General features: G+C 50.5%; 1 protein-coding gene across 1 annotated transcript in view; it reads left to right on the forward strand.

Moving 5' to 3' along the window:
• The window catches only part of LOC107106829 (SPARC-related modular calcium-binding protein 1-like), a gene marked incomplete at its 5' end in the record, with an annotated part of 30304 nt that extends 20581 nt beyond the window's left edge, over positions 1–9723 (forward strand). Inside the window, 3 exons of the mRNA XM_015407042.1 lie at positions 624–723; positions 2328–2575; positions 9287–9723. Coding sequence (XP_015262528.1) covers positions 624–723; positions 2328–2568 — 341 coding nt within the window. The remainder of the gene's footprint in view (positions 1–623; positions 724–2327; positions 2576–9286) is intronic.
• Positions 9724–10349: the final 626 nt, after the last annotated feature.

Consider the following 10349-nt stretch of genomic DNA (forward strand, 5'->3'; position numbering starts at 1 on the left):
ATAAATAAACAAAAAAATAAAATAAAATAATAACAATAATTTAAAAAAAACACCAAGGCGCACGGAACGCTGTTACCTTCCCACCGAAGTGGTACCTATTGATCTACTTGCAATTTCTTGCTTTCGAACTGCTAGGTTGGCAGGAGCTGGAACTAGAGACGGGAGCTCACTCCGTCATGCGGCGCACTCAGGTCTCGAACTGCTGAACTACTGACCTTCCACAGCCTGCAGTTCAGCGTCTTAACCACTTGAGCCACCGCAGCTCCTAGTGCAGTGTACAGTGGGACTATTACATCTTGAGATCTGGATGTTATATCTGTGATTCTGTGCTGGGCAGTGTTCCCTCTAAGCTGAGTTAGTGTGAGCCAGCTCTCAGTTTTTTAGCCTCCAGCTCGCACATTTTTTGTCCTGGCTCAGGAAAGATGGCTCCAGAGCAAACTCATTTGTACAGTAGGCAAATCACTCGCTCAAAACTTTAATGCCAGTGGCTCACAGAGTAGAATTTTTGCTCACAAAATTCCACAGCTTAGAAGGAGCGTTGGTGCGGGCTGGGAACGTTGGACTCGGCCTGTCTGGCTTCATGAGATCTCCAGGGACCCTCTTGTTCCTTCTCTCCGGCCCAGGTTGTCCCGGCACCAAGAAGGCCGAATTCATCTCCAACCTGATCAAAGCCTTAGCTTCGGACATGCTGCAGTCGAGGATGATGCCCGCCCCGTACCGAAGGCATGTACCGCCGGGCTGGAAACTCCCCTCTCACTGGCTCAAACGCCTTGACATTTGAGCTAGGGAATCACAGTCGTAGAGGTCTCTCTCTCTCTCTCTCTCTCTCTCTCTCTCTCTCTCTCTCTCTCTCTATCAAACGCCTTGACTTTTGAGCTAAGGAATCACAGTCATAGAGGACTCTGTGTGTCTGTGTGTGTGTGAAGCGCCGTCAAGTCATGGCCAACTTCTGGCAACCCCATTGGGTTTTCAAGGCAAGAGACGTTCGGAGGGGGCTTGCCATCGCCTGCCTCTGCGTAGCAACCCTGGACTTCCTTGGAGGTCTCCCATCTAAGTACTAACCAGGCCTTCCCCTGTAGTTACTCCCCCACTTAGCAACTGGGAGTCAGAGATCCACTGCCTCTGGAAATGGAGGTTCTGTTTAGCCACTGTGGTTCATGATCGCTGATGGACCCTGTCCTCCGTAAGTGGTGTGATCCCTTGTTAAATCTATCAGTGCCCGCTAGTGTATCACTTCAGACTGTGAGGGAGGAGGAAATCACACATTTAAAGGCTTTCCCCCATCTTTTTTGCAATTAAAAAAAATAGCACATCGGGGAGAAAAGTCCTGTTCTAGACTTTTGCTGTTCTAGTTTCCTGTTTCCAGGGAATTATGCATCCAGGGGAACTTAAAAAACAATGCGGTTCCCTCGCCTGCAGCAGCAAAGCCCATCTGCCCACCTCTGCACTCTGCTGTGTGCCAGTTTGGTGTAGCAGCGGTTATCCCCACTCCTCCACATGCCGCTGCTGGTGTGACCTTGGGTCAGTCACAAGTTCTCTCGGAGCTGTTCCCTCAAGAGCAGTCCTCGAAAGAGCTCTCTCAGCCCCGCCTACCTCCCAGGGTGTCTGTTGTGGGGAGCGGGAGAGAAAGGAGATTGTAAGCCACTCCGAGACTCCTTCAGGTAGTGAAGTGCGGGGTATAATTCCAGTCTCCTCATCCAGGGCTGTTTTTGGGCAGGAACGCACAGGAACGGAGTTCCGGCTGGCTTCAGAGTTGGCCACGCCCACTACAGCTGAAACCTCTGCGTGCGTGGCTACAGAGGGAAGGCCTGGAGAGCGACCCCCCCCCCCGGCAACTCCGAGGCGGGCGGACCAGGGGGGCCTTGGAAGGATTGAGGAGGGTTTTAAATGCCTCCCCGTGCCTTCCCCAGCCTGTCCAAGGGCCGGCTTGCCCGGGCGCCCCACAGCCGCGGGACGCCCTGGCAAGCCAAGGGAAGCTTCCCTTCAAGGGGAGCTTGCCCAAGCAAGCCAAGGGAAGGCATGGGGTGTGGCCTAATATGCTAATGAGCTTCTGCTGTTGGGTGTGGCCTGTTATGCTAATGAGTCCCTGCTGGGCTTTTTCTACAAAAAAGCCCTGTTCTCTTCTCTTCTTACCACCTCGTTCTGCTGCAGGTGTAAGCCCCTGTCCCTCATTACATCTTGTGGCAGTGAGTTCCACAAGCGAACTCACCATACTGGCACTCAGCAGCCCTGGGATTTTTGCCTGCCTCTCAGCAGGAGGGTCTGGCCCTGTGGCAGGTGGTATCCATGTTAGGCACCCCGTTCGAACAGCTGCTTCTCGCCGGCAGGTTTCCGGACCGTTTGACGGGGCGCAGCCTGGAGGAGCGGGTGGTCCGCTGGCAGTTCGTGCGCCTGGACAAGGACTTCAGCAACAGCATCAGCGAGCGCGAGCTCCGCCCCCTCAAGCTGTACATGAAGAAGCACACCCGGCCCAAGCGCTGCGTCCGCAAGTTCCTGGACTACTGTGACTTGGACGACGACCGGCTCATCTCCCTGAACGAACTCAGAGGGTGCTTAGGGCTCAGTTAACGCCAGGGTGGGTATTCTTCAGCGTCTGTGGCGGGGGTGGGGGGAATCGAGTTTCTAATCCTCTTGCGCAAGCTTCGCTCACACACACTAAATAATCCACTTTCAATCCACTTTCTATGCGGGCTAGATTTTGCCATTTCACACAGGGCACTTCTCCATTGGCTTTTCCCTTCGTTGTTTCAGCAAACCCACCTTGGAACAGAGATTCCCCCCTGCATCGCATGTCGCTTTCGTTTTCTTTGATCATTGGGTTTTATGGTCCCCTCTACACTGCATGCCGCTTTCACTGGGTGCTTTCACACATGCTAAATCAGGGGTGTCAAACATGCGGCCGGGGGGCCGGATTAGGCTCCCGGAGGGCTTCCATCAGGCCCGCAGTGGAACTGGCTGTCTTCTGCTTCTTCCAGTTCTGCTGCTGCTGCATCATTGTAGGTTTGCGGCTTACAGATACACACCTGAACAGCAGACTCAAGGTTGCAACAGCACAGACATTTTGATGCAATACTTCAGAGCAAGAGGTGTCAGTTCTCAGACACAAATGAACAAAATATCGCAAGACTGCTAATGTTTTAAGCGTGTTTTTATTTTAATTTTTAAAAACCCTTTGCGTTCGTGTCCTTTATACAGTTTATATGTCCGCTACCTGGCATTACATTTTATGACACACACGGCCGGGCCCGACAAGGTCTCATTTATGTCAGATCCGGCCCTTGTAACAAATGAGTCCGACACCCCTGTGCTAAATAATGCCATTTCAATCCACTTCGGCGACTGTTTGCAAGTGGATCTTGCCAGGGGTCGTTTCGTAGAAAAAGAGCTAGGGGAACTCATTAGCATAACTCATTAGCATTATGCCGCACCCCCTGACATCACCGGAAGTGTGTCATAAGGCCACACCCCCTGACATCACCGGAAGTGTGTCATAAGGCCACACACCCCGCCCCCAACGGTCCCGGCCGCCGCCGGCCTTGCAGCTCCACTGCCGAGCCCCATGAGGGGCCCGGCGGTGGACCTGCAAGGCCGGCAGGAGTGCAAGGAAGCCCCGCAAAGGCCCTCCCTGGCCCCAGGCAGGCAGGGGTGGGGAGAGGCAGGGAGGAAGCAACTTACCCTCCCTCTTCTCCTGCCTCCTCCTGGCTGAATGAAGGCCGGAAGCAGGGGGCAGGGCTTCGTCATGTGCCCCACCCCCCGTACCTCACCCGGGGGAACTGCGATCCCCCGCGATCCCCCTCAAAATGACCTCTGGATTTTGCCATTTCACACTGTAAAAACCAGTTGCAAAGTGCATTGAAAGTGGATCGAGAGTGCATTATTTAATGTGTGTGAAAGGGCCCACTTTCTTCGACCGTCAGGTCTTATGGGCCCTTCTGCATAGATTTATGGCCGTTCAGGGCTGACGTCTCAGTCAGTACAGCGTTGCCCCCAGGGTGTTTGAATGTAGTTTTGAGCTGCACCTTTAGTAAAACAGTGAAGGGGAATGCCAATGTGGAATTGCTCACAGTAAAACCCAGCTGGAAAGTGCACTGGAAGTGGATTGTTTAGTGTGTCCGCCTGCAGCCAATGGGAGTTTTCTGTGGGCCGCTGCCTTGGAGGGCAGAACGATGGCTAGCAACGAGCCACGCTTCGGCAAGCAGCGGAATAGGTGCTGATGGTCTAATCCCGTAGGGCAGGTGTCCCCAACAGGGTGCTCTGGGGCACCATGGCGCCCACCAGCCTCTTTCCTGGTGCTCGCCAAGTGTTTTTACAAAGCGGGCAGTGTTCCCTCTAAGCTGAGTGAGTGTGAGCTAGCTCACAGTTTTTTAGCCTCCGGCTCACACATTTTTGTCCTAGCTCAGGCAGGATGGGACTCCAGAGCAGACTAATTTATGCAGTAGTCAAATTGCCCGCTCACAACTTTAATGCCAGTAGCTCACAAAGAAGAATTTTTGCTCACAAGACTCCACAGCTTAGAGAGAACATTGAAAGCGGGTGGGGCTTTTGCCCAGCAAGTCTTCTGATTGGCCATTGGGGATCTGATTGACTGTGGAGATTTTTAAAAGCACATTTTTTGGGCAGCAGCTGCCACCGCAGCACCGCCTGACTGAAGATAAGCCTTGGGCAAGCCAGGAAATATTTTTAAACCGCATGTCCGTTTTAAAAGGCATCCTGTCAAGCTAAGCGTCCGTCTGAGACGCGGAAGAGCTTCTTCTAAGAGCTGCCCGTGGCCTCACTCCCTGAGCACTGGGGGTTGGCGCCAGTGTTCCCTCTAAGCTGAGTTAGTGTGAGCTAGCTCGCAGTTTTTTAGCCCCCCGGCTCACACATTTCTGTCTTAGGAAGGAGGGCTCCAGAGCAAACTAATTCATGCAGTAGCCAAATTGCTCACTCACAACTTTAATGCCAGTAGCTCACAAAGTAGAATTTTTGCTCACTAGATTCAACAGCTTAGAGGGAGCATTGGCTGGCGCTGCCTCCCTGCGGCAGACCTTTTTGGTTTGCGCTCACCCCCACCCAAGGTCAGAACCGACGCTCCCTCTAAGCCGTGGAGTCTCGTGAGCAAAAATTCTACTTTGTGAGCTATGGGCATTAAAGTTGTGAGTGAGCAATTTGGCTACTGCGTAAATTAGTCTGCTCTGGAGCCCTCCTTCCTAAGACAGAAATGTGTGAGCCGGAGGCTAAAAAAACAGTGAGCTGGCTCACACAAACTCAGCTTAGAGGGAACACTGGTCAGAACTCCAAAGGATGCCTGCAGGCTCACAAAGGCCGGGGACCCCTGCCATGCAGGGAGGACACCGCTATGGAACGTGCCATTGTACTTAAAAAAATACACCTTTCAAGTAGAAAAGTAGCCCATTAAGTGGGAAGATTCTAAGGTCCCGCCCCCATTCCTTGCCAAGCTGGTGTTCTATTTGCAGGCAGTTCCAAGCACGGCAGAACTTTCGAAATATGATTCCCCCTCCCGTTTTCGGTCCGAAGCAGCGTGATCCCTGTCACCACCAATGTTCCCTCTAAGCCGTGAAGTCTTGTGAGCAAAAAATCCTACTTTGTGAGCTACTGGCATTAAAGTGGTGAGCGAGCAATTTGGCTACTGCGTAAATTAGTTTGCTCTGGAGCCCTCCTTCCTGGGCGAAGACAGAAATGCGTGAGCTAGAGTCTAAAAGACTGTGAGCTAGCTCACTCTAACTCAGCTTAGAGGGAACACTTGTCACCACTTCAGTCTGCTGCATGCATAGACCTGACCAGTACCTTCCCCTGCATGCCTGGATATTGGGGAGGGGGTGTGCTATGTCACTGTAAGGGTGTAGAAGTGTTATCTCCTTGAATAGATGCAAGTTGACCTTTTTTGGCCATAAGAACATAAGAAAAGCCAATGTTGGATCAGGCCACTGGCCCATCCAGTCCAACACTCTGTCACACAGTGGCCAAAAATACCAGGTGCCATCAGGAGGTCCAGCAGTGGGGCCAGAACACTGGAAGCCCTCCCACTGTCCCCCCCCCCCCGAAGCACCAAGAAGACAGAGCATCACTTGCTCCAGACTGAGTCCCTATCTATACCTTGTGGCTAATAGCCACCAATGGACCTCTGCTCCGTATGCTTATCTAATCCCCTCTTGAAGCCATCCATTCTTGTAGCTGCCACCACATCCTGTGGCAGTGAATTCCATGTGTTCATCACTCTTTTGGTGAAGAAGGACTTCCTTTTATCTGTTCTCACCCGACTGCTCAGCAATTTCATAGAGTGCGCACAAGTTCTTGTATTATGAGAAAAGGACTTCTTTCTCAACCTGCTCTGTCCCATGCGTAATCTTATAAACCTCGATCATGTCACCCCTCAGCCTTCGTTTCTCCAAGGTAAAGAGCCCCAAGCGTTTTAACCTTTCTTCACAGGGAAAGCGTTCCAACCCTTTTATCATTCTAGTTTTCTGCACTTTTTCCAATGCTATAATATCCTTTCTGAGGTGTGGTGACCAGAACTGTGCACAGTACTCCAGAGGAGCTCGCACCATCGATTTATACAGGGGCATGATGATACTGGCTGATTTGTTTTCAATTCCCTTCCTACTAATCCCCAGCAGGGGTCTTTTCGCCCCGGAGCCCTCTGGAGCGCCGCTCCGGCAGCCCGCGTGGCATACTGTATGCTAATGAGCTCCTGCAGCTTTTTTTCTACAAAAAGACCCCTGATTCCCCAGCATAGCGTTGGCCTTTTTTACTGCAGTTGCACATTGTCTAGACATTTTCATTGAGTTATCTACGACTCCAAGATATCTCTCTCTGTGCCAGTTCGGACCCCATCAACGTGTATTTATAGTTACGGTTTTTGGCTCCAGTGTGCATCACTTTGTACTTGGCCACGTTGAACCCCATTTGCCATGTTGACACCCACTCGCCCATCCTTGACAGATCCCTTTGGAGTGCCTCACAATCCTCCCTGGTTCTCACCACTCTGAACAACTTCATGTCATCTGCAAATTTAGCCACTTCACTGCTTACTCCCAACTCCAAGTCATATACTTCTTGGGAGATTTATTTTTGGCTGAGCAAACTCTGCTATGCTAACCAGATATCCCAGTACTTCGCCCCAGTCTCCACACTGAATCTCTAGCCTGTGCAGGCCCAACTGTGCCCGGCTGTACCCCTCAACTGCAGGACCAAGCGTCCCAGCTCTGGCTTCCTGTCTTGGGAGTACATTGTCTTCTGTTGCCCCTCTCCCCTGCCTTTGAGAGCCAGTTTGGTGTAGTGGTTAAGTGCACGGACTCCAATCTGGGAGAACTGGGTTTGATTCCCCACTCCTCCGTTCGCAGCTGCTGGATGACCTCAGGCAAGCCATAGTTCTGTCAGAGCTGTTCTCACAAGGAAAGTTCTGGAAAGAGCTCTCTCAGCCCCACCTACCTCACAGGGTGTCTGTTGTGGGGAGGGGAAGGGAAAGCCGCTCTGAGACTCTGAGTGAAGGGCGGGGTATAAATCCAGACTCCTCCTCCTCTTCCTCTTCGGTCACTTGCCGTCTTGCTGGCTGCTGGGAAATGCCCTGGGAAAGGGCCTGACACATACCTGGAACCAAGTGTCCCGTGAATCGCGGTCCCCGCTTCCTTTGGCTTGTAACTAACTCTAGTGCTCACGTCTCTCTGGCTCAGCTTCTGCCCCAGACAAAAGGGGTTTCTGTGCTTTAACTTGAGGTGGATTAAAAGTGTATTACCTTCGTGGGACACAGCTTGCCTACAAAGAGGCTGAATCAACATCTCTCTTCTTGGGGAAATTAGCGTAGGGCGGGGGGTAACTCGAAACCCTCTTTTCTTTCCACCAAAATTGATTTCGGTTTTGGGAGTTACGTGGGGAGGAAACTCAAAACTACCTTTCCCCCCGAGTAAAGACTAATTTTTTTTTGTTGCACAAGGTAATCGTTCGAGATGGGTTTTTAATTTTCTGTTGGGTTTAATTCTGTTTTGGCTTTCCTGTGTTCTTTTGCACCCTCTCCCCCTTTCAATTTAATCATTCGCACAATAGCTGAAATTACTGGTGACCAATGCAATAACAAAACCTTCCATTCCCATGGAGGGAGGGCAACGTACCTTCCCAGGGTGGGGGAATGAAATTGTGGGGAGTGAGAGGGATGGGGGTGGGGGGGTTGTGTGACCACTAATTCCTCAGATGTCCAGCTTACTTTTTCAAAAGAGAAAACCTTGGTTAGCTCTTTCATTGACGGAGAGTAAGGCAGAACAGGGCACTTTCAGGGGTTCCAGGTCCCCCCTCTGACAGGGGATGGGGGGTTACAGTTGCCGGATCTGGGTTGGGAAACCGCTGGAGATTTGCGGAAGAAGCCTGGGGTGGACAGGGACCTCACTGGGGTACAAGCCAAGGCCATAGAGTCCACCCTCCAAAGCATCCATTTTCTCCATGGGAAACTGCGCCGCACGCACGTCACCCGGAAGTGATGGGAGGACGCCAGGCACGCTGGGGGCGGGGCCACGGCCATACAAGGGAAAATCATCGCGTTTTCCCTTGAATGGCTGTGGCCATATGCTAATGAGTTATGCTAATGAGTCCCCCTAGCTCTTTTTCTACGAAACGACCCCTGGCGGGTTCCCAGAAAGGGTTCAGTGGGCGCCCTGTTGGGGACCCTTGCCCTAGCCTGTTGGTCACCGACAGTGAGCTGGATCCTGCCTCTATCCTACCACTCCATTGAGTTATGTTTATTTATTTATTAAAATATTTATATGCCACCTTTTCCTTTTGGCTCAAGTCTGGAGGCTTCCTCCAATCTATGAAGTTCTTCAGTTGGAGGAAGACCCATAGATGTTGGAGGCAGGTTCCTTGGGCTACTTGGAGCAATTCCGCAGGGCCGTGAAAACGGAGCTTTTTCACTGGGCGTTTCAGTAGGAAAGACCCTATATCGGCTGTGCTGCACTTGCACTTTATTATACGACACCCCCACATTTAAATGGGTTTAACTGTATTTATTTAATCGGAAATGAGCTGAGCTATTTTATTGAGTTGTATTTTATGTATGTATTTATGCTGGTTTTATAAGCCGCTTCGGCAGGAGGGCAGGATAGAAATCTAACGAATAAATAAATAAATAAAATAGTTGGCTCCATTAACATCCATTTGCGGCCAGAAAGACAAAACCACAACCACTGGTAAAGTTTCTCTCTCTGGTTCACCTACATGTGATTTTCATTCGCCGCAGGTGAGTGGACAGTTAGAAGCTGGGCCTAATTATTATATCTCTTTTTGTTTCTTTCTTCAGGCTTCCCAAGCCAGATGAAAACGAAGAAATGGCGCTTTCCCTCCTCCGAAACCCCAGGGGGCGCTCTCTCTTTCTCTGAGCACTGCATTCTCACTTTTGATTGCAGACTCTTTGCACTTTAAAGAGACAGACTGGACTTTTCTGCCAAGACGGTTGACGATGGGTGGAATTTGGCCATCGGTGCAGGGGCAGGTGGCACGTGGGCAGTTGCCGGTTGACCTTCGACTTTTCCTCTTTTTTCGCTCAAAAAAACACAACAACAACGTAGATCAGAAAGGCCTGAATCCATGAGCTACCTTTACAGATATTTTTTAAAAAATAATATTTTAATCTTCGCTTTATTTTTACTGTGTAATTTTTAAGGGGGGGACGCAAAATAATGAATGTAAAGGGACTTTCTTGTTAGAGGGTTTGTAAAAAAGTGGTATTAATCTCCCTGCGCAAAAACAAGTTGGATTATAAAATGATTTGTAGTCTGTATTTTAAAATTAATAAATTATATACTAAGGTAGGTCTCTCTGTCTCTCTCTTTAAGAGGAAGTTTACTTTCTTTGATGGCACCAGAGCCAGTTCGGTGTCGTGGTTAGGAGCACAGACTGTAATCCCGGGAGAACCAGGTTTGATTCCCCCACTCCTCCACATGCAGCTGCTGGTGTGACCTTGGGTCAGTCACAAGCTCTGTCAGAACTGTTCTCTCAGGAGCAGTTCTCTCACTCAGCCTCACCTACCTCACAAGGTATCTGTTGTGGGGAGGGGAAGGGAAAGGAGATTGTAAGGCGCTCTGAGACTGCGAGTGAAGGGCGGGGTATAAAATCCAATCTCCTCCTCCTCTTCATCTTCTCCTCCTTCTCCAGAACCTGTTTTTTATCTTCTGGGATATGTAGAGTGATTTCAGAGTGTCTCTGAGCACGTGCAGAGTACCAAGGCCTTGCGATTAGATAACCAGAACTAGCCAATTGTACATGGAATTTTGATGAGTTCAACTTTCACGGAAGGGCTTAACCTTTGATGCCTTTCACGTTAGGACTTTTTTGTTTTGTAGAACTGTTCCAATGTAAAGGAT

This window comes from Gekko japonicus, unplaced genomic scaffold, assembly GCF_001447785.1.
Source record: "Gekko japonicus isolate JY-2015 unplaced genomic scaffold, Gekko_japonicus_V1.1 scaffold2099, whole genome shotgun sequence".
Lineage (NCBI taxonomy): Eukaryota > Metazoa > Chordata > Lepidosauria > Squamata > Gekkonidae > Gekko > Gekko japonicus.